Source organism: Lissotriton helveticus, chromosome 4_1 (genome assembly GCF_964261635.1).
Source record: "Lissotriton helveticus chromosome 4_1, aLisHel1.1, whole genome shotgun sequence".
NCBI classification, from domain to species: domain Eukaryota; kingdom Metazoa; phylum Chordata; class Amphibia; order Caudata; family Salamandridae; genus Lissotriton; species Lissotriton helveticus.
The window spans coordinates 704,294,657-704,322,549 of record NC_136063.1 but is presented as its reverse complement, the minus strand read 5'-3'; the positions used below and the strand labels follow the sequence as shown (position 1 = coordinate 704,322,549).

Below are 27,893 nucleotides of genomic sequence, written 5' to 3'. Positions count from 1 at the left end.
TTCTCCAACAGCCTCCATCCGGTTGGCTGGCCACAAATCTGCCCCTTTCTCAATTTTTCGTGGGACACGGCAAGGTTGTCCGTGTTGCCCGCTTTTATCTGCCTTATATATTGATTTGTTTTTGAATAAGGTAAATCGGGCCGAAAATATTAAACGGGTTCAAGTCTCCCACATGGATTATAGAGCTCTCGCTTACGCGGATGATATTGTCGTGGTAACTACGGATATCAATAGGGCGGTACCAGCGATAGAGGATCTAGCAGCCCAGTTCAGATCTTTTTTGGGGTATAAATTGAATATCTCTAAGACTCAAATTTTTAGTGTTGGTCAGGACCCCCTGGCGAATTTTAGAACTGTTACAGAAGTCACCTATTTAGGTATTAAAATCTCACTTCCTCTTACTAATATTCCTGATATAAATATAAACATGGTTCTGAAAACAGCCAATTCAATGTTGGAGAGAATAGACCATCTTCATTTATCTCTCTATGGGCGTGCCAAAGTTTTAAAAATGACGGTATTACCCAAGCTTCTTTATATGTTCCGAACTATACCGCTTGAGTTCCCTCCTAGCTGCTTTCAGCAGCTAATAAGGATGTCAGCAAGATTTTTGTGGGGCTATGAGCGGCAAAGATTATAGAACCCAGCTACTTTAAAAAAACTAAATTCAAGATCCTGAAATCAGCATATGCTGTATGGAGATATGTTAAGCGCCACCTTGGTCTTTCAAAGATCACTGCTTATACACCTTTTGCAGCACCAGACATCTTCCTTTAATATTTCGGGATTCCATTTTTTGGCGTTTTAATGGAATTCAGTGCCTGGGTGATTTATTGCAAGATGGACACTTTGCCTCTTTTGCTGAGCTACAAAATAAATTTGGGTTGCCAAAACACGACTTTTTTAAGTTCTTACAGATCTCTAGCTATCTTAATACCTTAGGCCCCCAGGTGGAATTCCAATTGAGGAGAATCCCTCTTATTGAGAGCATGCCCAGAAAAACACCAATAGGTCAATTCTATGCATATCTTATGTTATCACTTCCTGATGATCTAGAGCACTATCAAAACAAATGGGCAACAAAGCTGGGTATCAACACGGTTAATATGGAGGAATCAATAAGTCTAGCAAACAGGGTCCTGATGACAGGAAGGATGCATACCCAACTTTATATGGCTCTATATGATCTGTATTACACGCCTGGAAAGATATCTAAATGGGGAACAACGGCTGGGACTACTTGTAGCAGATGTGGTGAAGCTGCTGCTGACACTGTGCATATGTTTTTTGCTTGCCCAAAATTAGTTGACTTATTTCTTTCTATTGAACAATTTTTGGGATTATTATTGGGTACACCGGTAACCATAACCGGGGAATTGGTTTTGATAGGTGTTACTTCAGATGTATGTTTTAATACATTTTCTAAGTTTAGGAAAGGCTTTGTATTCATTTGTATGGCGCTAGTGTGCGCATGTATTACAAACGACTGGATTAGTCCTGCTCCCCCTTCCTTTTTCTCATGGAGTGCTCGCCTTTTAGCAATGTACAATTTGGAATTGGCTTTATATAGGACCAAGGGTCGGAAAAAGAGGTCCACTGGTATTAAGATTTGGGCCCCAGTCACAGACTGGATATAATGGAAATTGTTTGTTTTCTTTGTATTTGCATTCTTTTTTTCTCCTTTTTTAAAATTATCCCTTGCAGTTCAACATGTTTGATGTAATATCCGTTGTTTTCTACTCTGCCTTTGTTGCATAAAATGGGATAAAAAATCTAAAAAACATTTAAAAAAAAAGGAAGGCTTGGAGGTGGAAGCAGAGGGTTTGGAGGTGGACTGACCCGCCCGCTGATTACCAAACCCGCCCGTGCGGTAGCCGCGTCCGCGGCCATGCTGGGGCAGGTTCTGCGCATGCTTTGAGGAGCACGTCTGGGCGCCTCTACCCTGGCCACGAAAGGAACGAAACCCCACCGTGGCAGGGCTCTTAGTGGAAAGGCCCAAAGACTTGGACGTGGCCCGTGAGACTTTAAAGCGCTCCAAGGCATGGTCAGCCTTGTCGCCAAAGAGGCGAGAGCCATCAAAGGGCATGTCCATGAGCGAGCTCTGGACATCAAGCAAGAACCCGGTAGTCCGCAACCAGGCATGGCGCCGCAACGCCACAGTCGTGGAAATCGCCCTGCCCTAGGAATCAGTCATGTCCAGACCACACCGGATGGCAAACCTCGCCGCATCCTTGCCCACTGCAATCGCGTGGGAGAGGACGGCCTGAACCTCTTCAGAACACTGAGGCAGGACCTCCGTTACCAAATCCCACACGGCGTGGGAGTAACGGCCCAATAAGCAGGCAGTATTAACTGACCACAACCCCAAGCTGGCCGAGGAGAACAACCTCTTGCCATATTGGTCCAGCTTCTTAGAGTCCTTATCCGGCGGAGTAGTGGGAAAGGCACTCTGCGACATCGAGGCCTGAATGATCAGGCTGTCAGGCGTGGGGTGCGTGGTCAAGAAGGTAGGATCCCCAAGCGCCGGGCGATGACGCCTAGTAACGTTCTTATCCACAGGTGCCCCCGAGGCTGGCCGCAACCAAGTGCCCAAGAGGACTTCTGTCAGGTTCTCACTGAAAGGGAGCAGCGGTTCCGACGACGTAGACGCCGTCTGGAGCACCTCCGTAAGGAGGTTGGTCTTAAGGGTCACCGAAGGGAGGTCGAGATGGAGAGCCTCCACAGCTCGACGCAGTACCAGAATGTAGGAAGCGCCCTCCTCCATAGTAGGCAGAGGGGAGGTAAACCCCGGGTCAGAAGACAAATCAATTTCACCCGCATCCTGAAGTTCATCCACCCAATCCGGCTCGGAGTCACACTGCCGCGCAATGGGGTCCTCGGAGCCGTCCCAGTCTCCATCCGGCCGGGGCCGAACCGGAGCCACATCCTAATGCTGATCCCAGGTCAGAACAAAATGGTCCGAGAACCGGGGCAGGGGCAGGATAAACTGTACCCAGTGCAGCACCGGTGCCGCCTGGCCAACAGGATCTGGAAACGGGACCGCGGGGGCCCGCAGGCGCGCTGGTGGGAACCCGAGGCCTAAAAAGGCGGCACATGGCAGCAAGAAACTCTTGCACCTGTTCGGGAGTCGCTGACTGACCTGGGTATAGCGGGTAGGCCGCGGGACTCCCAGGCTCAGGTGGAGCCCCAGGGGCGGAGCCCCTGTCCCCCTCGCCCACCCTTGGGGAGTGACAGGGGGTCGTCGGAGAGCGAACATGCTTCTTCGGCTTCTTCTTATGGCGTCGCTTACCGGAATCTGAAGGTGAAAACTTAGAGTCCGAGGAGCGATGGCTTCGGTCCCGTGAACGGCCCCTAGAACCGGAGCGACGGTGAGAGGAGTGCCGGACCTCCAGCAACTTCCGGCGCTGCTCCCTCAAGGCCTTTGGGCCATGGCACGGCAGTCCAGACAATCCCGGGAGTCATGGTCGGTCTCCAGGCAGTAGAGGTAGACATCATGGGGGTCCGCCACCGACATATTACAGTGGCACGACCCACAAGGCTTAAAGCCGGGCGTCCCTACGTGCACCAGGAGACAAGAGAAGGAGACAAAAGTCTCCAAAAAGTTGTCAAAAAATGACCGAGGTACGTGCTGAATCTGGATCTGCGTTTTGGCGCGGAAAAGGAAAGAACTGACGTCAGCGTGCATGGGTGGCGCCTAAGTAGCCTCCCTGACGTCATCCCGGCGCTTAAGACGCCAGTGACGGGCGCAGAGCCGCACAGCGCCATCTACTGGCAGGCAGAGGTACTGCTACGCTGAAAACTTTCCGGATCCAGACTGACGCCTGGGGAATAGTCTAAGGTAAGGAATCTATCACTAACGTGTCTCTTTCCGATAGACTAAAGTCAAAAAGTAAACTCTTTGACCAGGACCAGCCTGGTTGGTGTATCCATTGAGATCAGTGTCAAATTGAGACTAGATGAACAGACTACTTACCTTTGGGAACACTCTTTCTGGTAGAGACTATTTAACAGAAGATTCCTCATTTTTTTAATAATCGACAGAGAGAGTCTGGAAACCGCTGAGCAGTACCTCTAAAGGGCGGTAGGTGGTGCCGTGCAGCTTTTCACTGATGCTGTTCTGCTCTGTAAATGACGTGCGGGCCTATATAGGCACCACTCCAGAGTGCTATCAGCTATTTTTGAGGTTGTTCATACCCCCAAATGCAGAAGCCCAACAGCAAATTGCCTTTTGAGCACTGTGCAGATTATTAGACTTGTGATTTTATTAATGGGTAGAGCACAAGTCACAGAACAGGGAGGTTGGGAGGGTTGGTGAGGCATCTAGGGTTAGATAGTCTCAACCAGGAAGAGTGTTACTGAAAGTAAGTAACTTGTTCTCCTGATATAAACTTGAATCCATGGTGCCTCACCTTTTGAATCAGTACCTATTAGTTGGTGGGTCTCTGAATTGGCTCAATCCAGGAAATCTATTACGACTGAGCTGGTGAAATGCCCTTTTTGAAGAATCCTGCTGCTCAGACAGTAGGGCTTTGTGCATGTTTAAAGTGACACCCCTGTAGTCGCCTGGCAGATGTCTAGGACAGGAACTTCACATACCAATGCAGTTAGGGGAGCTTTGGATTGGTGGAAGGAGCTCGCACTCCTTCCAGAGGCTGCTTTTTGACCAATGCAGATCTTGATGCAGAGCACGATGATGCAGTGGGAGATGGTCCGCTTCTGCACTGCCTTTACTTTTTCCACTCCAATAAACCCCACAAAGAGCCGATTGTTCACCCAGTGTTGCATGGTCCCATCAATGTAAAAATCTCAACGCTCCTTTTGGGTTTAAGTGGAGGAGTCTTTCCTATTCCTTAGAAAAGGTGTGGCGGAACATAGAACGTACGCAGGGTGACGGTTTGACTGATGTGGAAAGGCGTCATGGCTTTTGGCAAGATTGATGCTCACGTCAGCTGAATCATTTTGTGTGAGAAAAAAGTAGTGTACAGCAGGTTAACACAGAGAGCCTGAAGCTTACTCACTCGCCAGCCAAGGAAATCGCAATGAAGACTACCATCTTGAAGGTGAGGAACCACAAAGGACAGATTGGTAGAAGCTCAAAGGAAGTGCACATCTAGTATGCAAGGACAACGTTAAGGTCCCACTGTGACAAGACAAAAAGAGAGAGCTGGTCTGACAACCATAAAGAGGCAGATAGATTGAGGTACATCTTAACTATGCCCAAAACAAAGCCTTGTCAGGCAAGAGACAATACAAACAACTGAATGTCAGATAACCTGGCATGCAGGGGGGTCAATTTGGCGTGTGGCACACCAAACCACAAGTGTGTCCCAAAGACAGGCTATGCCGTTTTTGTCGAGGGACACATGGCTGTCAAGATGACATCACCACCTCCAGAGGAAGGTCGAAGGTATTCAGCTGTAGCCGCTCGATCTCCATGTATAATAGTGGAGATTGTAAAGGTCAGGGTGTAGAAGCCTGCCCTGTTGTTGTAGCAGCAGTTCCCCACGGAGGACAGATGCTCAAGCCCAAGGGATCTGGATACCATACTCTCCATGCCCAATCCAGGGCCACTAGGACGACTTGGGCTTGGTCATTCCTGGACTTTTAGAGAATTCAGGGCAAGAGTGGTATTGTGAGGAAGTTGAACGGAGGATTCAGGAGGCCATCAGTCCCAGCAGCCTCAGAGTAAACCTCACTGAAATCCAGGACAGAGGATGAAAGATTGTAATCATATCCTGAATGTCCTGGACTCTCCCTTTGGGGGAAGGCATGAAACCAAATCGTGTCCAGAATGCCTACGATGAACGAGAGCTTCCAACAAGTCAGGTATGATTTCGACACATTGACAGGGAACCACAAAGATAACAGGATGTTTGTGTAATCTGGAGGTGGTTGATGACTGCTTGTTATTACACTGCCTTCAAGAGACAGTTGTCGAAGAAGAAGGGGACCCCCAACCTCCTACGGCGTGCTTCTATACCATCATTACTATTGTTAAACACCCACCCATGGGGAGCTCAGCACAGCATACTAAAAATGAAACTGTCCCATCGCAAACCGCAAGTAGCACCAATGGGCCTGCAGAACGGGTATATGGAAATAGGCATCCTGCAGGTACAACGTCACCATCCAGTTTCAAGGGTCGAGGGCAGCCAAGGGCTGGGAGAGTGTTAGCATCTTACATTTTTCCTAGAGACAGGCGTTGAGAGGGTGCAGGTCTAAATTATGCTGAACACCTCAATCCTTTTTCAGAAATAGAGGCAATAATAACCACAACCAACTTTTGGTGCTAGCACCCTCTTAATGGCCACGAAAGATAAGGAGTACCCAATACGGATTATCTGCAAAAACTACCCGTCCAGCGTGGTGGTCTGCTAACCCAGAAAGAATTGTCGGATCCTGCCTCCAACTGGGTAGTTGCTCTCCACTAAGGGCATGCTAAAGGGGTTTGTTAGGTGGGTCGGCAGGAGGGGGATGGGTAGCAGAATAAGGGGATCGCTGGCCTTGACCATGTGGGCGACGCAGCCACAAAACTGCTGTGCACTTTGCTGGGACTCGACTTGCTGACAGTATGAGGTACGTTTGCCGAAGCCACAAAAGGAAAGGTAGGGCTGATGCAGTGGGAAAGGCGGGCTGATAAGCTCAGAGAGCATGCAGTGGCCATGTTTTCCTTTAACATACCTTGAGCAGAATCAGCCTCGAGTCCAAACAGGCGAGTCCCATCAAAGGGCATGTTCCTAAGGGACGAATGGACATAACCTCAAACTGTGTGGCAGCTGCCAGGCATTGTAGCAAATGTGAACTCTGGTTCCAATGGCTCGCCCAGTGAATCTGTGGTATCCAAGCTACAACGTGCTGTGAACTTGGCTGCATCACAACCACACTGAATGGCTTTGGTTAGGACAGATCGTACATCACCAGTGACACCTGGGAGAACTGGAGCCACCGGATTCCAAAGAGCATGGGAATTGCAGCCCAGGAGGCAGCTGGCATTCACAGAGAGCCAAGTTTGTGGAAGAAAACACCCTCCTCCCAAAAATCTCCACTTGGGTGGTCTCCGTGTCAGGGGGAGTAGTTGGGAAGTTATTTGGATTCATCCAACTTGTAGATGCCTACACCACCGAGCTTTCAGAGAAAAGGTGCCATGATAAAAATGCAGGGTTAACCAGGGCAGGGTTAACGGCATCTCCTATTCTGGAGAGCAACTTGGGGGCTAGAGCAAGGTTTAGCCGAAGACCCCTTAAATGGTATCTGTGAAGGCCTTATTGAAAGGCAAGAGGGACTCAATAGCTGTTTGTCCTGGTTGAAGCACTTTCATTAAGACATTGTTGTGGACCTCTAAGGTGTTTGAACTTTGCCACCCTATGCATGACCATGACTTAAAAAGCGATCTCCATAGTGGCCGGACCAAGGGGGTGGGAGGAGTTCTGACTCAGGGGAAGGATCAAAGTCACTGGCTTTCTGAAGGCAATCATTCCAATTTTTTTGTGGTATGGTTGCTCAATCTAATCACAAGAATAATAATCATAGTCCGAATCTGTGCCAAATAAGGGATGCAATGTATGTGTCAAGTCAACAGGGGGAGGTGGCGCCTTGATTGAAGCTAAGCTCAGCCTCAGACAAGGCTGTAACAGCACCAACTCTGAGTCAGAGAGCACAATGGGAACCTTGTCCTCGGGTACTGATGGACTCAGCATTGACGCAGAAGCTCCGGGAACCAGCGTGTTCCAAAGGTTGAGTCTAAATGGGTACCAAAGGAGGCCCATGGTGGATTCGGAGCATCCAACAGGCGCTGAGGGTGAACCTGCTGGTGATAACCTAGAGACAGGGCCTCTAAGCTCTTTTGGGCTTGAATGTGTAGCAAAGTGAGTCAGTAAGGATCCAAAGAGTCCAAGCATAGTCTTGCGGAACTCTCCAATCTGCCTCAGTGTCTCAGACTGCCCCGGAAACCCGTGTTGTGCCATGCCAAGTTGTGGGATAGGCTCCGACCTTAATCGACTTCAGGAGCGTGATCATGAGGCATGGTGATGCCCTCCTGCCTTCTCAGGGGTGCGTGAGTGGCAGGAAAGGGGAGGGTCCTACTTGTATTTTTTGTGTTTTTTCTTCAACTTACCTGAAGACTTTGAGAACTAGAACGACCTACCCTGAGAACAATTCCTGTGGCTTCTGGACCAGGAATAGGCCTGAAAACTACCCTTTGTCTTGAACCAGTCTCGTCCTGGAGTCTTCCAGTGCTTTGGTACCTTAGTTTTGCCTTACTGTCTCATATGGCTTTTAGGTTCATGGATGAAGTCACTGCAAGCCTTGAAGTTAAGGCTTGACCCAAGGCATCAAAGGCAGACCTGATGGGGGATCGGTCACAGACAATTTTTTACAACAGTCCTTACAGACTTTAAAACATGCACTTTTGGGAGGTAACATTTCACTTGGACACTGGATTTTCGAATTTTATGAGCTAAACCAGGTCTCTGAGAGACAAGTGATAGCTCCAGATCAATGTCTGGTCTCAGGGAAAGAAAGGAACTGACACCAGAGTACAGGAGTGGTGCCTATATAGGCCCTGCTCACCACTGCTGGAGCAGAATGGCGTCAGTATAGATCTACATGGCGCTACCTAACCGCACATAGAGGTACAGCATAGTTGTTTCTACCCACATGCTCACCCAGCTCGACTTTGGACCCGACGGCTTCATTTGTGATAGATATTAATAGGATTAGGGAGTCTGCCCTTGCTGGTCCTTAAACCACTTTCATGGAAAAAGTAATCAGCTCAAATAGCAAGACTATAAACTAATAGCACTGGGACTCCACGTTAGAAATAGGGTACATTGCTGTGACTCAGATACCCCTGGTGAGCAAGAGAAATTGGAAGACGGAAGTATACATCCTGTAGGTTCAAGGACGCCATCCAATTACTAATGTTTAGGGTCAACAAAACTTGCCTCAGAGAAAGCATTTTGATCTTGAACTGTTGAATGACAAAAGTTCAGAAGGCGGAGATCCAGAGTGGGAATCAAAATTCCATCCTTCTGGGGACCTAGTACAGTTAGTAAATCCTATTCTTCTACAGGCAATATCTCTGGGGCCGCTTTGTTCAGAAGGGCAAGGATCTCTGCTGTGAGAATTAAGGTATGCCTGGAAAAGAATGACCTGGTATAGGGGGGGGGACAGTCTAGGGGGAGGGATAGAAAGGGAAGGGCATAGCGGAAGGGTACGGCATAGCCTTTGTGTTAGTAAATAACTCTTTTTGTATTGTCTCCTCCTCCCCCAGGTTTTTAGAGTAAGGCTGCTGGTTTTCCGACTCTGAGTGTGTACTGAGACCTGCTTACCAGAACTCAGTGCCTGTGCCCTTACTCTTAAACTGATATTTTGAATTAGCTTTTTCCCAATTGGTTTAGTTAGCTTACATGTAAGTCCCAAGTAAATGGTACCCAGGGCATGCAAGTAAGAGGGTCCCGCTAGGGACTGGAGCACTGGTTGCACCACCCTCGGTGGGACACACGTAAAACAAGACTCCCATCCTGCCATTTGCAGGCTCAAAGGGCAGTTTTAACTGCCGACTAGACTTTGTCATTTAAAGCAATTGAAAAGCCAGACTTCCCCCTGGTATATGTGCAAGTCACCTACATGGCAGGCCTATCGAGTCCTGAGGCAAGGTGTGACATAGTCCACAGGAAGAACATTCAACTTTACATGTCTTGCCAGTGAAAACACAGAACTGTTGCCTATACTGTGAAAAAAACTTGAACGCCCGAGTGGTGAATGCAGTTACATGTGACCCCTCAGCTGTGCTAACTGTGGAACGGTGGGACCAAAGTCGGTAGTCCAAGGTATCAAACAACTTGTTACATTAAATCTGACTTGATTCTCAGGTTGAAATTAATATAACAAGTTGCAGTGTGGAAGATTAGAAAAGTTGCCACTTTGTTGTCTTCAGTAATCTCTGCCTTTACTGGGGTTGATCCTCGCAATGGTGGGGATGTGCTGGTCCAGGTCAAAGCAACAGCGGCAATGCATTTGCTCTGATGAACGCTGGGGCTGCGATGCAGAGTTCTCTGCTTCATTGTATAGGCTGTCGTCTTCGGAGATGTGAAGATCTTGAGCCGGGGTCAGCGTCGTGCAGTGCTGGTTCCAAAGCCAATGCGGCAACATCAATCCTTACAGCAGAGGCGATATGCCGGTTCTGGTCACGCAACAAGGGTGATGCGTCTGTTCCGGCCCTGGGATGTCCAGGACTGGGATGGCACCACTTGGCAGGGAAGAATCACACATGGCAGAGTCCAGGTACAGCAGCAGAAGAGTTGGACGTTTTTTATTTCCCTGAGACTACAGATTAGTAGGCAAACCAGCAAGCCCTTGGAGTCACTCTAGGTTCAAGTGATGGAGGTCCAGTCCTCTCACCCAAACAGGGGAATAGCAGGTCAGCACAGCAAGGCAGGAGTCCAGCAAATCAGCAGTCCAGCAGAGCAGCAATTCTTCTTCCTGGTAGTGGTCACAGGTCCAGAAGTGTACTCAAGTCATGACGTTGGAGGTCTTGTACTTATACCCAGTTGTGCTTTTGAAGTGGGAGACTTCAAACAAGGGTCTTTGAAGTGCACACAGGTCCTCTATTTCTGCCCTGGCTCCAGACTCATTACAGGGGATATGCAGCCTTTTATGTCTGGACAGGACGAACAAGTTACTTACCTTCGGTAACGATATATCTGTAAGAAACAGTAGTTAGTATTAGATTCCTTACCTTAGAATATCCCCAGGCGTCAGTCTGGATCCGGAAACTTTTGCGTAGCAGTACCCCTGCGCGTCGGTAGGCGTCGTCTGCAGGCGTCCCCTGCGGCTCCGCGTCGTCGGCGTCGTGCGCCGTGATGACGTCGCTGGAGTATATAGACGCCGCCTCCGCGCGCTGACGTCAGTTCTTTGCACACAGCTTTTCCGCGCCAGAACACGCAGAGCCATGTGAGAACTAACACTGGTGCCATTTGAAACTAGGGCCCTGAAAGGGATGTCCTTAACCCTAGGTATCAGTTCGCAGAACGGGGAGGATGGGTGGGGCGGTAAGGAATCTAATACTAACTACTGTTTCTTACAGATATATCGTTACCGAAGGTAAGTAACTTGTTCATCTGAAAGAAACAGGTTAGTATTAGATTCCTTACCTTAGAATAGATACCCCAGCAATACCAACCCCGGTGGTGGGTCTGCGAACCAATACAAACCTACACCAGAAAGTCCTGGAGGACCGAACGGCCAAAGAAGCCATCCCTCCGGACTTGACTGTCCAGGCAGTAGTGCCTCGCAAAGGTGTGCAGCGAGGCCCACGTGGCCGCCTGGCAAATGTCCTGCAAAGGGACTCCCCGGCCCAGGGCAGTAGTAGCCGCCGTGGCCCGAGTGGAATGGGCCCTCAGCCCAACAGGAGGCTCCTTCCGAGCCAAAGAGTAGCATGCTTTGATGCACAGGACGACCCACCGAGAGATGGTTCGTTTCTGCACCGCCCTTCCCTTCTTCTCACCCACGTAGCCAACAAACAGTTGGTCATCCACCCGGAACTGGCGTGTGCGATCCATTTAAAACGAAAGCGCACGTTTTGGGTCCAGACGATGGATCCGCTCTTCATCCTTTGAAGGATGCGGAGGCGGGAAGAAGGAGGGCAAGGTGATGGACTGCCAATGTGAAAAGCAGAGACTACCTTGGGCAGGAAAGAAGGTCTAGTCCGAAGGACCACCTTATCAGGATGAACAGACAAGAAAGGAGGTTTAACAGAAAGAGCCTGGAGCTCACTCACTCTCCTGGCAGAGGTGATGGCCACCAGGAAGGCCGTCTTTAAAGTGAGAAGACGGAGAGGACAGGAATGAAGAGGCTCAAAGGGAGCGCACATCAGGAAAGTCAAGACCAGGTTCAAGTCCCACTGAGGCATCACGAACGGAGTTGGAGGATACATGTGCGTGATGCCCTTCAAGAATCTTAACACAATAGGGGACTTGAATAAAGATGGCTGATCAGGTAGCCTCAAGAAGGCGGAAAGGGCAGAAAGATAGCCCTTGATAGTGCCCAGAGCAGAGCCCTGCTGGGCAAGGGAAAGGAGGAAGAGGAGAACCTCAGACAGAGGGGCAGAAAGGGGATCCACAGCCTTTGCTGTGCACCATGCCACAAATCTGTTCCACCGGCAGGCGTATACCGACTTCGTGGAGGGACGCCTGGCTGCCAGAATTACATCACAGACTTCAGGAGGCAAGTCAAATGGCCTCAGCTGCCGCCGCTCAATCTCCAAGCATGGAGGTGGAGACTGGACAGGTTCGGGTGGAGGACCGTCCCCTGCTGCTGCGACAGAAGGTCCTCCTGAAGGGGCAGGCGGATCGAGGGACCGACTGTCATGCTGAGTAGCTCGGGATACCAGTATCTTCGAGCCCAGTCCGGAGCCACAAGGATAACTTGGGCCCGGTCGCGCCTGATCTTCTTCAGCACTCTGGGCAGAAGTGGTATAGGCGGAAAGGCGTACAACAGACCGCAACTCCACTCGCGCCGAAAGGCGTCGCCGAGCGAGTGCCGTCTTGGAAACTCCAACGCGCAGAACTGATGACATTGCGCGTTCTCTTCTGTGGCGAATAGATCTAACCAAGGCTCTCCCCATTGCTGAAAGAGGCCTCTCGCCACGTCCGAGTTCAGACGCCATTCGTGATCCACCGAGCACCGACGGCTGAGTTCGTCCGCCCTGGCGTTCAGAGAACCTGCCAGGTGTTGAACCGTCAGAGTCACGCCCTGACGTTCCAGCCATTGCCAGAGACGCAGAGCCTCCTGGCAAAGGGTCCACGACCCCACACCGCCCTGTTTGTTGCAGTACCACATGGCGGTGGTGTTGTCCGTGAACACCTGCACTACACTCCCGTTGACAAAGGGGGGGAATGCCTTCAGTGCTAGGCGAATCGCCCGCAGCTCCAACAGGTTGATATGGAGCCGGGACTCCGCCGGAGACCAGATGCCTCTGATCTCCGCCTCTCCCAAGTGGCCACCCCAGCCCTGGAGGGACGCGTCCGTCACAACCACGTGCTCCGGTGGGGGAAGGGAGAGGGATCTGCCTCTGACCCAATCGCGGTCCGTAAGCCACCACTGCAACTGTCTCGCAGTGCCCTCCGAGATCAGGACATGGTCGGATAGGTTGCCCTGATGCTGGGCCCACTGAAACTTCAGGTCCCACTGCAGAGCCCGCATCCGCCACCTGGCGTGATGCACCAGTAGGATGCAGGAGGCCATCAGCCCCAGAAGCCGCAGCGTCAACCTGACCGAAACCCGGGATAACGGCTGAAAGATGGGAACCAGAGCCTGAATATCCCGGACCCGCCGTTCCGGGGGATAAACCCGAAACTGCGCCGAGTCGAGAACCGCTCCGATGAAAAGGAGCTTTTGAGAGGGACACAGGTGTGATTTCGGCACATTGATGGAAAACCCCAGCTCGTGCAGGAGGTCTGCCGTCATCTGAAGGTGGTGGACGACTGTCTGGGGCGAGCCCGCCTTCAACAACCAGTCGTCGAGGTAGGGGAAGACCGAAACCCCTAACCGGCGCAGATGAGCTGCGACCACCGCCATCACTTTCGTGAACACCCGTGGGGCGCTGGTAAGGCCGAAGGGGAGCACGATAAACTGAAGGTGCTCGTGGCCTACCGTGAACCGCAGGTAACGCCGGTGGGCCGGCAGGACGGGGATGTGAAAATACGCATCCTGCAAGTCCAACGCTACCATCCAGTCTTGTGGGTCTAGAGCAGCCAAGACCTGAGCCAAAGTCAACATCTTGAACTTCTCCTTCCGGAGGAAGCCGTTGACGTTCCGTAGGTCCAAGATAGGACGCAGGCCTCCTTTGTCCTTCTTGGGCACCAGAAAGTAGTGGGAGTAGCAACCACACCCTACTTCTGGCCCAGGAACGCGCTCGATGGCCCCCTTGGCCAAGAGGGCCGTAACTTCCTCCTGCAGAAGTGTCAAGTGGTCCCCCGACACACGGTGGTTCTGCGGTGGCATGGCTGGAGGAGTGGACTCGAAGGGGAGGGCGTAGCCCCTTCGAACGAGCTGCAGCACCCACCTGTCCGATGTTATCGCGCGCCAGCGGGAGTGGTGATGGCGAACCCTGCCACCCACTGGCGTCACGTGAGCCCGAAAGCTCGGACTAGGAAGGCTTGGATGCAGCAGCGGGGGGAGGCGTGGACTGACCTCGCCGCTGGCCTCTACCGCCACCACGGCGGAAACCACGGCCGCCACCGCGCTGGGGAGCGTTCTGCGGCGCGTGGCTGGCAGCACGTGTGGGACCGCCCCTCCCTTGGCCACGAAAGGGGCGAAACGAACCCGTCTGCTGGCGCTGGGTCGAAAGACCCAAGGACTTGGCCGTGACCCTGGAGTCCTTGAAGCGCTCCAGCGCGTGGTCCGCTTTGTCACCAAACAGGCGACTGCCATCAAATGGCATGTCCATGAGTGTATTTTGGACGTCTGGCGAGAAGTTGGCAGATCTCAGCCAAGCATGGCGACGAATCGCCACCGTCGTGGACATAGCCCGTCCCAGCGAGTCGGTCGTGTCCAGACCACAACGGATCGAGTACCGCGCCGCATCCCGGCCTTCAACGAAGGCCCGGGTGAGCTTGTCCCGCACTTCCTGGGGGCATTGCGGCAAACACTCCTCGACCGTATCCCACAGGGAGTGGGTGTAGCGGCCCAAGAGGCACGCGGTATTACAAGACCGCAGTCCAGCGCTCAAAGAGGAAAAGACCTTTTTACCAAATTGGTCATACCGCTTTGATTCCCGATCGGGCGGAGCCGACGGGAACGCGGACTGCGAAGTGGAGGCCTGGATCACCAGACTCTCCGGGGAGGGATGGGTGGATAGGAAGGCAGGGTCGTCCGAGCACGGACGGTGACGCCTGGCAACGTTCCGGTCAACCGGTGCACCGGAAGCGGGCCTGGACCAGGTGCCCAAAAGGACATCCGTCAGGGCCTCATTAAACGGCAGCAGAGGCTCCTGGGGGCATGACTGCGGTTTAAACACTTCGGTCAGAATGTTCGGCTTGACCTTCGCGACAGGGAGCTCAAGGCTCAAGGCCTTGGCAGCCCTCATCAGGACCACCGAATAGGCAGCACCTGCCTCAGACGCCACAGGGGTCGGGGAGACAAACCCAGGGTTGGGCGACTCGTCCAGACCACTGGCATCACCCAGATCACCTACCCAGTCCACATCATACTGGCAGGCACGGGATAAAGGGTCCTCAGACCCCTCCCAACCCTCTCCATACTCGTCCTCATCGCCGTATTCTGGATCGACGATATAGACCTCGGGGTCAATGGGCCCCATCGGCGCCGGATCCGGCTTCGGACGACGCCGGTCCGACTCCGCGTCAGGAGTCAGAGGGGGAATGGGGGTGGCGCCGCGTGGCGTCGGCGCCGGGGACCCGACGCCGGCCGGAACCGACGGCGGAGTCGCTGCACCGCGCGGAGGCGGTACCACGGGTTGGCCCAAAGGAACCGACGCCGGAGAGGCCGGTAGACCAGCCGGCGACGAACCTGAGGGGCCCAGCGGCGCCGAGGCCGGAGCCACCGGCGGCGTCGAGGCAGGAGCACCCGAACCGCTCGGGCCCCCAGACGGGACCGACGGGCCCGCAGGCGCCGTAGGCCCCGCCGGAGGAGACCTCGCCCTCATAGCGATGAGGAAGGCCTCGATCTCCTCACGCGACGCGCCTTCCCCAGGGACCGACGGGTATGGGGCAGACGGCGTCGGCAACCCACGCGGGGCCGCGGGGGTGGGGCCACCCGAGCCCCCGGCCGCATCACGCGGGCGTCGGGGGGAGTCGGGGGTACGATGACGACGCCCCGACTTCTTACGCTTACCTGACGAACCGGAGGAATGGTGGCGACTCCCTGAGCGCTCATGGCGGCTCCGCGATCGTTCCTTCGACCGCTCCCTCGACCTCCGACCGGACCGGGACCGCTCTCGACGCGGGGCCGACACACGGAGCTCGAGAAGCTTGCGGGACCGCTCCCGCCTAGCTTTACCAGTCAAGGCCCGACAGTCGACGCAGGACTCCACGTCGTGGTCCGCGCCCAGACACCGGAGGCAGAGTCGATGGTGGTCGGTGACCGACATCAGGCGGTCGCACTCGTCGCAACCCTTGAAACCGGGCATCCTACCGGCACCGTAGAAGATTAAGTAGTTAACAATAAACTTGGTCAAAGACCGGAGTACTGCTCTTCGGATCTGCGCTAACTGGCGCGGAAAAAAGAAGAACTGACGTCAGCGCGCGGAGGCGGCGTCTATATACTCCAGCGACGTCATCACGGCGCACGACGCCGACGACGCGGAGCCGCAGGGGACGCCTGCAGACGACGCCTACCGACGCGCAGGGGTACTGCTACGCAAAAGTTTCCGGATCCAGACTGACGCCTGGGGATATTCTAAGGTAAGGAATCTAATACTAACCTGTTTCTTTCAGATACATCCTATTCAGGTGTAAGAGTGAGGCTGTGCCCAATTCCTCCCTCCCATTTCCTAGGATGGCTCATCAAGACACACCTAATCTCCCTTTGTGTGTGGCTGTCTAGCGAGAATACACAAAGCCCAGTGTTCGCCCACCCCAGACTGAACAGAGACAGGCACAACGCAACAAATGGCTAAAGTAAGAAAATGCCAGCTTTCAAAAAGTGGCAGTTTCAGAATTGCAATTTAAAACATAACTTCACTGAATTGCAATTTAAAATACGACTTCACCATGAGTTGTGATTTTAAATTGTGATTCAATAGACACCAGACTTGGGTATTATCTCATTCCAATTGGAAATGACACTTATAAAATGTAATAAGGTAATCCGAATGTTATCCTATGGAAGAGATAGGCCTTGCAGAGGTGAAAAACGACTTTGGGAGTTTTTCACTAACAAGACATGCAAACTTAAAAAGTACATGGCCTGCCTTTTAAATACATTGCACCCTGCCCTCTGGGTTGTAAAGGGCCTACCTTAGAGGTAACAAATGCATAAAAGGGAATATTTGGATCTGGCACAAGGGTTGTTTTGCCAGATCGACATGGCAGTGTAAACTGCACACACAGGCTCTGCAGTGGCAGGCCTGAAACATGGCTAAATGGCTAAAGGGCTACTTAAGTGGGTGGCACAATCAGTGCTGCAGGCCCACTAGTAATATTTCATTTAAAGGCCCTGGGTACAAGGTGTACATTTTTACTAGGGACTTATAAGCAAATTAAATATGCCGATTGGGGCTGAACCAATGCTCCCAGGTTTAGGAGACAGAGCACAAGCACTTTAGAACTAGTTAGTAGTGGTGAAGTGCACAGAGTTCTAAAGCCAGAAAAAACGAGGTCAGACAATAGGAGGGAGTAGGCAAAATGTTGGGGGGACATCCTAAGGCTGTCAGGTCTAACAGCTTGGAGTTATGTTTGGTGCTAAGTCACCAAAGAGAGCTGTCATGTCCGTGGCCAACCTCGGTTTTCAACATGCGCAGAATGGCCTAATCCCCTTCGTGCTGGTTGGAGAAATCCATGCGCACTGCTAAAAATGTTTTGTAAGAAAATTCTGTGAAGGAACTCATTAAAGCAGAGCTACGTAACTAATGTAAGTTTGCAGAAGCAGCACCTATATATAGCGACAAGCAGTCATGTTTGGAGGCATGATGGGAGTTAAAAAGTTAAAAGGCAGCAAGATGGTGTCACCTGCCACTGTGCAGGAGCTATTGGAGGATTGTCCGGGTACGGTCTAGAGAGGAATATGCCTAAAAGGCTGTGAGTATGGGTATTTGGAAGGTACTTTTAATGAACCTGTGCTATGTATGGACGACAACATTTAAGCAAGTGACAGAAGATGGATATTAAGCATCAATATAGTATGGATCCGGGTTCCTCTCAAGTGCAGCAAAAGTGAGTAGGAAAAGAAGCTCTGCAAAGGCAATCATCAAAGAAAAACAGTGATACTGATGATATAAATCTAAACAACTAGGACAGTGTGTGAAACAGTACATTTCGGGAATTGGCATACTTCTGTTTAAGCGGAGGGAGAAAACTTGAACTTGAAGTCTATGTACCTGGTTGTCATTGGTATCACTTGGTATGTTTTTAGTTGCATGTTTCTTTGGCTGCACGCAGCATCCTGGGAAAGGATGATATTCATGACCTCGAACAGCTGTTCTATCCTTTGATCCTGCCGCAAGTCTTCACCACCTTTTACAAGAAAAGGATACTCCCTCTCGTCATCTCCTCTTATAATTATTCTCTTAGGTTTTCGAATGGACTTCATTGTTTTCACCTTAAAGGAAACAAGTGATTTTTATGATTTTAAAATACCTGACATTTTTCCTAATTCCACAAACCATTATTTTAGAATAACGCTCTGGATCTTCATAATGATAGCTTATCCATAAGAAACAAAACCAATCATACTGTAAATACGTGATACACTACATGAGGTGTAAATCACACTACGACTAGAACAACGTAAAACGAAGACATGACACTCAAATGTGTGTTATGTTGATTTTTTTGGGTTAAACAGAGATACAGAATTTGCATTCTTTGAGGGGCTGCACACCATGCTTCCATACAGCTAAACATAACTACCAAAGTGAAGAATCTCCTCCCCCTAAAAGAAATTTCCATACCCGTTCATCGAATCCTGAAATCTTCACATGGTATTCTGGCAAAGGTTTAGATTTTCCATCATACTGACCTGAAAATATGGTGCACGCATTGAATTATAAATAAACATACACATGAAGAAAAGTGTTTTTTATGACTGCACTAATTTATCAAATGACGGCCAACAGTCGATTACAAAGATATATTTAGGTACAAAGCAGATCTTTAAAATCCAGACCATATTGTGGTAAGACAGAGCATTGAGAACATAAGAGATTTCCATACAACATCCCATAAACATAACGATAATGTGGTAAGAACATGAACATTTCCTTAAGAGTTGGTGTATTTTGCAATTTAAGTCAGCAAGATATTCGTGCACAGATGACTGAACGGGGCACTGTATTAAACAACTCAATACCTGGATATCAGGTCTAATCAGGCAGATGTAGATTGTGAATAAAGTCCATAACCGCATGCCATTTCCGGAGTTGTCTTCTTTGACGACATGGTGAGAGCAATGTAGAGGGAGGGAACTCATGGACACTGAATAAGGGGGTGCACTGAGTTACTACCCTAAGAGGGTTGCAAGAAATCCCAGGTTTAAATGTTATGTTATGTTGTCTTAGCTTGTAAAGCGCGACAGCTGCCTCAGCAAAGGGGCGTCCCGGCGCTAGTGCAGGAAGCACAACACAGCAGAGAGCATGCAGGAGAGTAGGGAGCCGGGAAAAGGTAGGCCTTGATGGCCTTTCTAAATGCAAAGTAGTTGTCAAGGCCACGAATCTGCACAGAGAGCGAGTTCCAGAGGGTGGCAGCTCTAAAACAAAAAGAGAGGCCACCAGCCCGGACTCTACAGGGCCGGGGAACCACCACCAAATGCTGACCCTGTGAGCGGAGATATTGCGTGGGGGCATAGGGCAACAGGAGATCAGCCAAAATGGGAGGCGTGGCCAGCCACAAAATCCTGAAAGCAATGCATAAGGTTTTGAATTCAATGCGTCTGGCCACCGGTAACCAGTGCAGACGGCGGATAGCATTAGAAACAGAGCAAAATTTGCATAGACCTAAAAGTGTTCTAGCAGCTGCGTTCTGTGCCCTTTGCAACCTCAAGACCTCTGCCTTGTTGGACCCTAAATACAGGGAGCAGGCATAGTGCAGTCTTGACAGAACCATTGCCTGAATATTGACCTGACGGGTTGAGGCATCAAAAAAGTCCAACAGGGCTCTAAGCCCCCGGAGGAGTCCAAAGCATGTCCCGGCCGTTTTTTTGTTTTACTCGATAATTTAAGGAAGAGTCAGGCCATACCCCATGGTTCTTTACTGCCTGTGTGGGGGAGGGGGGGTTTACCAAGACTGGTTGGCCACCAGAGATCACTCCACCAACCATGGTCCCTTCCTACTAACAATACCTCTGATTTGTTAGAGTTCAGTTGGAGGCAGTTACTGTTCATCCACTCGGCCACTGCCGCAAGGTCGCCCCGAAACTTGAGGGCGTCCCGTTCGGTGTTATTAGAGAGTGCCACCACCAGCTGAGTATTGTCAGCATAGGAGACCATGGTCAGACCCCTACTACTGGCAACTGCCGCTAAAGGTTGAACATAAATATTAAACAATAGGGGGCTGAGGGAAGAACCCCAAAGCACCCCTTGTTTAACTAGATGATTGCTAGAGGCAAAAGGGGGGGGCAGGGAATGACCGTGAATGACCTCTCATGGAGAAATGAACCCAACCACTCCAAAGCCGAGCCCATAATTCCGTCCTCCACAAGGCGTCGCAGCTGTATGTCATGGGACACTGTGTCTAACGCTGCGCTCAGATCTAACAGAATCAGCGCCGACGTTCAACCCTCATCAACAGCTGACCAGAAGTGTTCCGTAACCGCTAAGAGTGCTGATTCCGTGCTATGACCTGGCCTAAAACTATTCTGAGAAGGATCCAGAAGATTATTGGTGGTCAGGTAGTCTGATAGAATGGAGTTCACATAGGCCGCTGTGATCTTAGCTGCCCATGGAAGCAAGGAAATAGGATGGTAATTCTCTGGTCTGGCTGGATCAAGAGTCGGACCTTAAGTAGAGGAATCACTTTGGCCTGTTTCCAGGCCCTGGGCACCGCAATTGTTCCGAGGGAACCATTTATCACCTGATTCAGGGGCGGTAGAATTGTCGACAGCACTTTCTTAAATTGGTCGGGTTTAAGTGGGTCGGCAGGAGATCCTGACTTAATCTTATAGCAAAGAGCAGAGAGTTGATCAGCCGTGATAGGCAGAAAGGTGTGGAGAGTGCTAGCCCGTTAGCAACTGCGTAACTCTTGCAAGATGCTATAAGTGGTCGAGAAGAACCGATAGATGGCGTCCACTTTTTCCACAAAAAAGAGGGCAAGGTCCTCACACTGTTTATTGGACTTAATAGTTGACCCAGCTGCGGTTTCTTTAGATTGCAGACTGGCAAGAATAGAGAATATACTCTTAGAGGGATTAGTACTCTCACGTATTTGATTGGAGATAAAAGCTACACGTGCCTGATACATTGCCTTATGGTAGCTTTTGATTTCTGCCCGATAGATGACTTTGGCCTTGGAGCAGAAGTCTCTTCTCCAAATCCGTTCTAATCTCTTGCACCCCTTACGCATAACAGCAAGTTCAGTCTGGAACCATGGTCGTGATTTGGTTTTGCGATTGGCTGAGCGCTTCATAGGGATTAAGCTCTCTAATGGGTGCTATATCCACTCCGAGAATGCCCTGTAAGCTTCGTTGGAATCTTCAGCTAGATTCGGGCAAGTAGCCAAAAGGCAAGCATCCAGATGATCCCAATTTAGTTTGTGCCAAGGTCGTTTCCATGTGGAAACCTGACCATCAGTCCGAGCAGGAGTGACATCATGAAGGGACATAGAAACCAAAAAATGGTCCTTCCAACCTAACCTGATCGGTGTGTGCATTGTAATGTGGGATATGTTTGTAAAAACTGGATCTAATAAGTGCCCTGCAATATGGGTAGGATCCACTACTAGCTGTCACAATTGGGAAGCTGCTAGGTCGGCCGCGAAATTCACCATATCAATGTTCTCTAATTTGCCTAAATGTAGGTTCAAATCCCCCAGAATAGTAAAGTTGGCGGTGTGAACAGCTAAAGTGCTGACCATATCTACCAGGGCCTCCCTAAAACCTAGTAATGGTCCACGAGGTCGATATATCAAGAGCCTGGACAAGGTGTAAGTAGGGCTCAAGGTGACCATAAAAAGGGCACCCTCACAGCCCGTGATCCTCTGCTGAGTAAAAGAAAATAAGTAGCACGATTTAAAAATAATCGCTATACCCCACCTCTAGTTGCTCTGTTAATCAGAAGAAAACTGTACCCTACAAGGAGCGCAAGGCCAGGTTCAGCAGTCATGTCATCCAAGAGCCATTTCTCAGTCAAAAGGAGGACGTCTTGAGAGGCCTCCTCTAACAAATCCAGAACGTCCGCATGATGTTTGGCTAAAGAGCGGCAATTGAGACTTAATATGCGAATATATTTTTGGGATCTGGGAAGGGGGTGACAAAATACACCCAAATAAATTATTTACAGAAACAAAAGGTCTACCCTGAGCATACACAATATTTTTTTTTAAGTCCAATACATTTTTGGGAGTCTTAATATGTTTTTCAAGATCCCTTTCTTTATTCCAATTTAATCTGGTAGTATTTCCACAGCTTGATGAAGTAAAACATTCACAGAAAACACTATCTGTTCAGAACAGTTCCTACGGGCCATCACCATTTCTCCGTATGGAATGGAATTGATTTAACATTTTGGGTGACCGCTTTCTGCATACAGTAAAGCAATACAACTAGTAGTTTTGCAATACATTCTGCTACATATCCTCCTCAATATAGTGTCCAACATCAAGAAAAACAATACCTTTTGAGTCAAAGTGCATAGTAAAGCACAAGTTACTTACCTTCGGTAACAATATATCTGTAAGAAACATTGGTTAGTGTTACATTCCTCACCTTAGAATATCTCAGGCGTCAGACTGGATCCGGAAAGTTTTCGTCAGCAGTACCCCTGCGCGTCAGTAGGCATCGTCTGTGGCTCCACGTCCGTCGACGGCGTCGTGATCGCTAGGATGACGTCGCTGGAGTACTTAGATGCCACCCTCGCGCGCTGAAGTCAGTTCTGTACATAGCTTTCCGCGCCAGGAACGCAGAGCCATGCAAGAAACCGACACTGGTGCCATGATACTAGGGCCCTGATAGGGAAAGTCCTTCACCGTAGATATTGGTTCGCAGAACGGGGAGGATGGGTGGGGCGGTAAGGAATCTAACACTAACTAATGTTTCTTACAGATAAATCGTTACCAAAGGTAAGCAACTCGTGCATCTAAAAGAAACACGTTAGTGTTAGATTCCTTACCTTAGAATAGATACCCCAACAATACCAACCCGGGTGGTAGGTCTACGAACCAAAATCACACCAGAAAGTCCTGGAGAGCGGAGCGGCTAAAGAAGCCGTCTCTCCGGACTTGGCTGTCCAGGCAGTAATGCTTGGCAAACATGTGCAGGGAGGCCCACGTAGCTGCCTGACAAATGTCCTGCATAGGGATTCTCCGTCCCAAAGCAGTAGTAGCCGCCGTGGCCCGAGTGGAATGGGCGCGCAGCCCCTCAGGAGGTTCCTTTTTAGCCAAGGAATAACAGATCTTGATGCACAAAACGACCTACCGAGAGATGGTCCGCTTGTGCACCGCCCATCCCTTCTTAGCGTCCAAGTAGCCAACAAAAAGTTGGTCGTCCACCCGGAACTGTTGTGTGCAGTTCAGGTAAAGAGAGCGCACGTTTTGGGTCCAGACGGTGGAGCCTCTCTTCATCTTTCGAAGGATGTGGAGGCGGAAAGAAGGTGGGCAAGGTAATGGTCCATTCGGGTGGCGGAAGCGAACTGAATAGGTTACGGGCGGGGAGCCGTTACTTTGCAAAGGACAAGTAACGTGAAGATTACCCCCTCCGCTAGCCCATGACGAAAGCACTGTAAATACGTGTTGTTGTGGCCCCTGGGAATTCTAGGAGTGCCTACACGGGTAACACCGTGAGTTGTCTTTTAATTTTTTATATTTTTCACACATCATATCCTCACGGAGAGGACACGCCTTAGCGAGTGTGGACCACCGGGGATACTCACTTTTTTGGTCCTGAAGAAAGCTGCGCGAATCTACTGACAGCTGAAACATGTCGACCTACACCTTTGTAGGATACAGGGGCTTAAAATATAACCTCTGAGGTATCCTATACACAGTTTTTATTGATACTAACTGACCTTTGAATAAAATTGCTTAGGGTACAGTTATTATCTTTTAACCTCACTATCACCTTACACAAACACACACAGAAAATTCTTGTTTACAACAACCAGCTCTGCTGTAAATCAGGCGTTGTAGCACACTGGGGGGACATTCGGTTCCTCCAGTGAGAGCCCTATGATGAAGCATGTCACCACTAGGATGAGTGAGGGCTCTTCTTAAAAGTAAGATATATTTGTCACTGTGTGTGCAGCACTTTTTGGTTCATATATAACGTCTCTCCACTTATGGGTTGAGTTTTTCTGGTTGCTTTGGATAATCTATATTACTATAGCACCTTTGAGTCACTCTTCAGTTGTTGCAAGGTAATGGTCTGGCCAATGTGAAAGGCAGTAACTACTTCGGGTAGAAAAGAAGGACGAGTCCTCAGAACTTTTTCTTTTTTGTCCTCATTTGCCTCCATCGTACCATTTCGCTTTTATCGCCAGCCGAAATGTCCATAACCTCATTTGCTGACATGAGTTACCAACAATAATGTAGCTTTAGGGAGCCGTTGGTCGACAACTCAGACTCTGTTGTACCCTGAACGCACCAATACCTGGTGGGAATAAATCTGCCACCATGGGAACAGAGGTGCTATCAGCCGAGGCGGAAAAAGGCTTAATCATAGGACCCCTGTGTAGGAGAGTAGGGTCTGCTTCCTATGGTCTCCCCAACTTTTTGCTGTGATTTACTGGTTTTCGACTTTAATGTGGCTGTGGGCCTGCTAATCAGACCCACAGCACAGTTGTTCTTTCTCTAAATTGATACCATGTACTTTAGGTACATATCTGATTGGGAACTGGGTCACCTCTGTGAGCCCCTGTATAGTGTACCATAGGTACCCAGGGCATAGGTGCACTCAAGGCCTACCAGGGGCTGCAGCATGCATTATGCCACCCCTGGCTGGCCATCCAAACTGACACCACAGGCTGATCACTCAGCTTGGGTAAGGTGGTGTAATCACCCCTTACTTAGATATAGTATACCTATATCTAACCATATATATATAGACACATATGCACCTATAAGTCACTCCTATGGTAGGCCTCGACAATCCTGGAGGCAGAGTGCTTGGATTTATGTGAGAGGGTGCCCTAGCATAAGCTGAGCCCCTCTGCAGCTTTCGGAACCATCTCCTTACAGCTGTTCTATGATATAGCCATACCATATACTCTTAAGTGCAATATAATCCTCGCGGTTAATGCTAACTTTGGTTTGGCCTAATCAAAACATGTCGTGTAAGGTGTCAAACACTTTGGAATACTACCCGCCCGCCAGTTCTGGTGGAGGGGGTATCATTCCACCCTTCTAGAGGTAGAAGACATGTAGTTACTGCTTTACCCGGTTAAAGTTAAACAGAGCCTCAGCATCACAAAATGGATGCTGCTGCCACAGACACGAGTCTGACCTCCTGCAGCTGGACGAAACTCCAGCAAGGGAGGCCTGGACAATAGGTTTCCTGTCGAGGGAGATGCTAGCACCTCCCCAGACAGCCTGTAGTGTATTGGGGCAGGGTGGGTTGAATGAAAAGATGCTTTTCTAGACACTGCCTGGGGCACACAAGGTGCTCAATGCATAGCCTGGTTCAAACCAGTTGCTGGGGAACTCCAGCCCCGCTCTGGCGCAAGACTGGACAAAAGGAAAGGGGTGTAACCACCCCCTTCCCAGGTCCACCCATAGGAGGGACCTAGCAGGTAATCCAGCCCCTTAGATTAGTACAAAGATAGGAGCTGTGTCTAGAGACATTAGATTATCCTGGACTGAAACTCTGAAACGAAACTCTTGGACCTTCGACGTTCTATACCGACTAGACATCTCCCTTGTGGTCAAGGAGTGACCACCCTGTGCAAACAGGTACCACCAGTAACTTGCCGGTTTGCTTTGTCGATGCTCCTGCTCGAACCCGAAGACCCGTGGCGGACACGAGAGACGTGGGGCCGGACACCCTGGACTACCTGCACTTTTCTAACTAGTGCAACTATCGAGGCACCCTCGCAGTTGTGCATTGGGGTTTGAGAAGCCCCAGACCCGAGCGCCATTTGCACCGAAGCTCAGCCCTCCACACTCCACGAGTGCCGCGTGGGGCCTGCCTTTGCATTTCAGCTCGACGCGTCTTCCCGTTGCTAGCCCATTGGCTAGTTAGCCCTCCGAAGACTTTCTTTTGAAACGACACCGCTTGCCTGGTTGTTCCAGGCTTGCTCCAGCTTCCCTGCAGAGGAGAAGCTCCCCAGACCTTGCTGGTATGAACCGAAGCCCATCTTCCCTTCCTGCGTGGATTGCGTTTGCCAAGGCTTGTTGGGTCCAATCCGGATACTGACACCGAAGTCAACTAGATCCTTCGTGGGACAGCTCGTATCCAGCTCCTGGTCATCGTCGACGCCTCCTGGTCCACGTGGCTGCAGAGACAAGCTTCACCCCTTCACCTGATTGCATCTCGACATCGCCTGGTTCCTTCCTGGTCACTGACTAGTGAGCCAGTACCTGTCCCGTCTGATTTCAGGTTCTTCACATCTTCGTTCCACCCTTGGATCCACCCGGACACTTTTCTCCTGGTTGCCTGCAGCACTTCTTTGCAGCTCTCCATAGGAAACAGCGACGAAACCCGACCCGAAAAGACACCTATTCATCCGGTTTCCCTGACTGAGGTAACTAGAGTACTCTGGTGCTCCCGTGGGTGTTGACTCTCGAAGTGTCCTAGTTTAAAAGGGTTTTACCGTAGTCCATCCGGAAGTGTCCTTACTCTACTACTTTGTAACTTTTAGGTTCCCATTATAACTCTATGGTAACTCGCGACTGTGTTCCCACACTGCACGCGTCTCCCGTGGGCCTCCTACTTCCTAACCTCTGGTTCTGTAGTGTAGCCCCAGCGATTCCCTAGGCCTATTCCCTATTCCTGAAGTGGTTCTTATACCACTTACTTAGTATATGGTTCGTGAGGCCCCTAGAGCAGAATTGTATTTGTGCAACTTAAAGTATGCTTAATGAGTAACTTGTGAAGTATTTCGATCTCTGACCTCATAAAGAGTTCAGAGGGGTTGTGTTAGAAATAAATACATATATATTTGATATATACCTTGTGTGGTGTCCTTTCATTTGGTATTCAAGGGATTATATATGGTAAAACAGCTGCCTTCACATGCTCTCTGAAGTTTTAGCCTAAGACTGCTGGTCCATGCTACCACTAGGATAGCTTGTCTAGAAGGTTGAATTTACAACCACCATCAATAAGGGTCGTTTAGACTGGTGCCAGGTGCCCACTAGAATAGTGGACATCATATGCCAGGCTAACTTCTCACACCCTGGTCTAACATGCCACTATTATCACCAATTTAAAACAGGTGCCCAAAATTCCTGCTTGCTGCGACCCTTAACTGTGCTCTTTAACATTGCCACATGTTTTACAGAGGACACCCAATCTTCGTAACTTGGTGGAATTGAGGATACCCACAATTTACATATCTCTCTGGGGCCAATAAAACCGTACAAAATATTAAATGTATATGATTCTTATTTCTTACACTATCCAAGTCCATCAATACAAAAATAACTAGTAAAGCGCTTACCTCAACTTGAGTCATCAAAGAATCAGACAGCGCTTTACCTCAGAACAACTTTGTCCAGATGGACAGAGAGGAAAGGAGGCTTAGAAGAAAGCCTGGAGCTCACTCACTCTCCTGGCAGAGGTGATGGCAACTAGGAAAGCAGTTTTGAGAGTCAGAAGACGTAAAGGTCAGTTATGGAGCGGCTCAATGGGAGCACACATCAGATAGGTTAACACCAGATTCAAGCCCCACTGAAGTATTACAAAGGGAACAGGAGGAAACGTGAGTAATGCCTTTCAACAATCTATTTACAACAGGGGACTTGAAAAGAGAAGGCTGATCAGGAACCCTCAAGGAGGATGAAACAGCCGAAAGATATCCCTTGATAGTGCCCAGAGCAGAGCCCAGCTGGGCCAGGGAATGAAGAAAGAGG

General features: G+C 50.0%; 1 protein-coding gene across 1 annotated transcript in view; it reads right to left on the bottom strand.

Moving 5' to 3' along the window:
• The window catches only part of PRKDC (protein kinase, DNA-activated, catalytic subunit), a 3,158,350-nt gene that overhangs the window by 395,463 nt on the left and 2,734,994 nt on the right, over nucleotides 1-27,893 (bottom strand). Inside the window, exons 78-79 of the mRNA XM_078687323.1 lie at nucleotides 18,632-18,699; nucleotides 18,059-18,279 (exon numbers count right to left, since the gene is read on the bottom strand). Coding sequence (XP_078543449.1) covers nucleotides 18,059-18,279; nucleotides 18,632-18,699 — 289 coding nt within the window. The remainder of the gene's footprint in view (nucleotides 1-18,058; nucleotides 18,280-18,631; nucleotides 18,700-27,893) is intronic.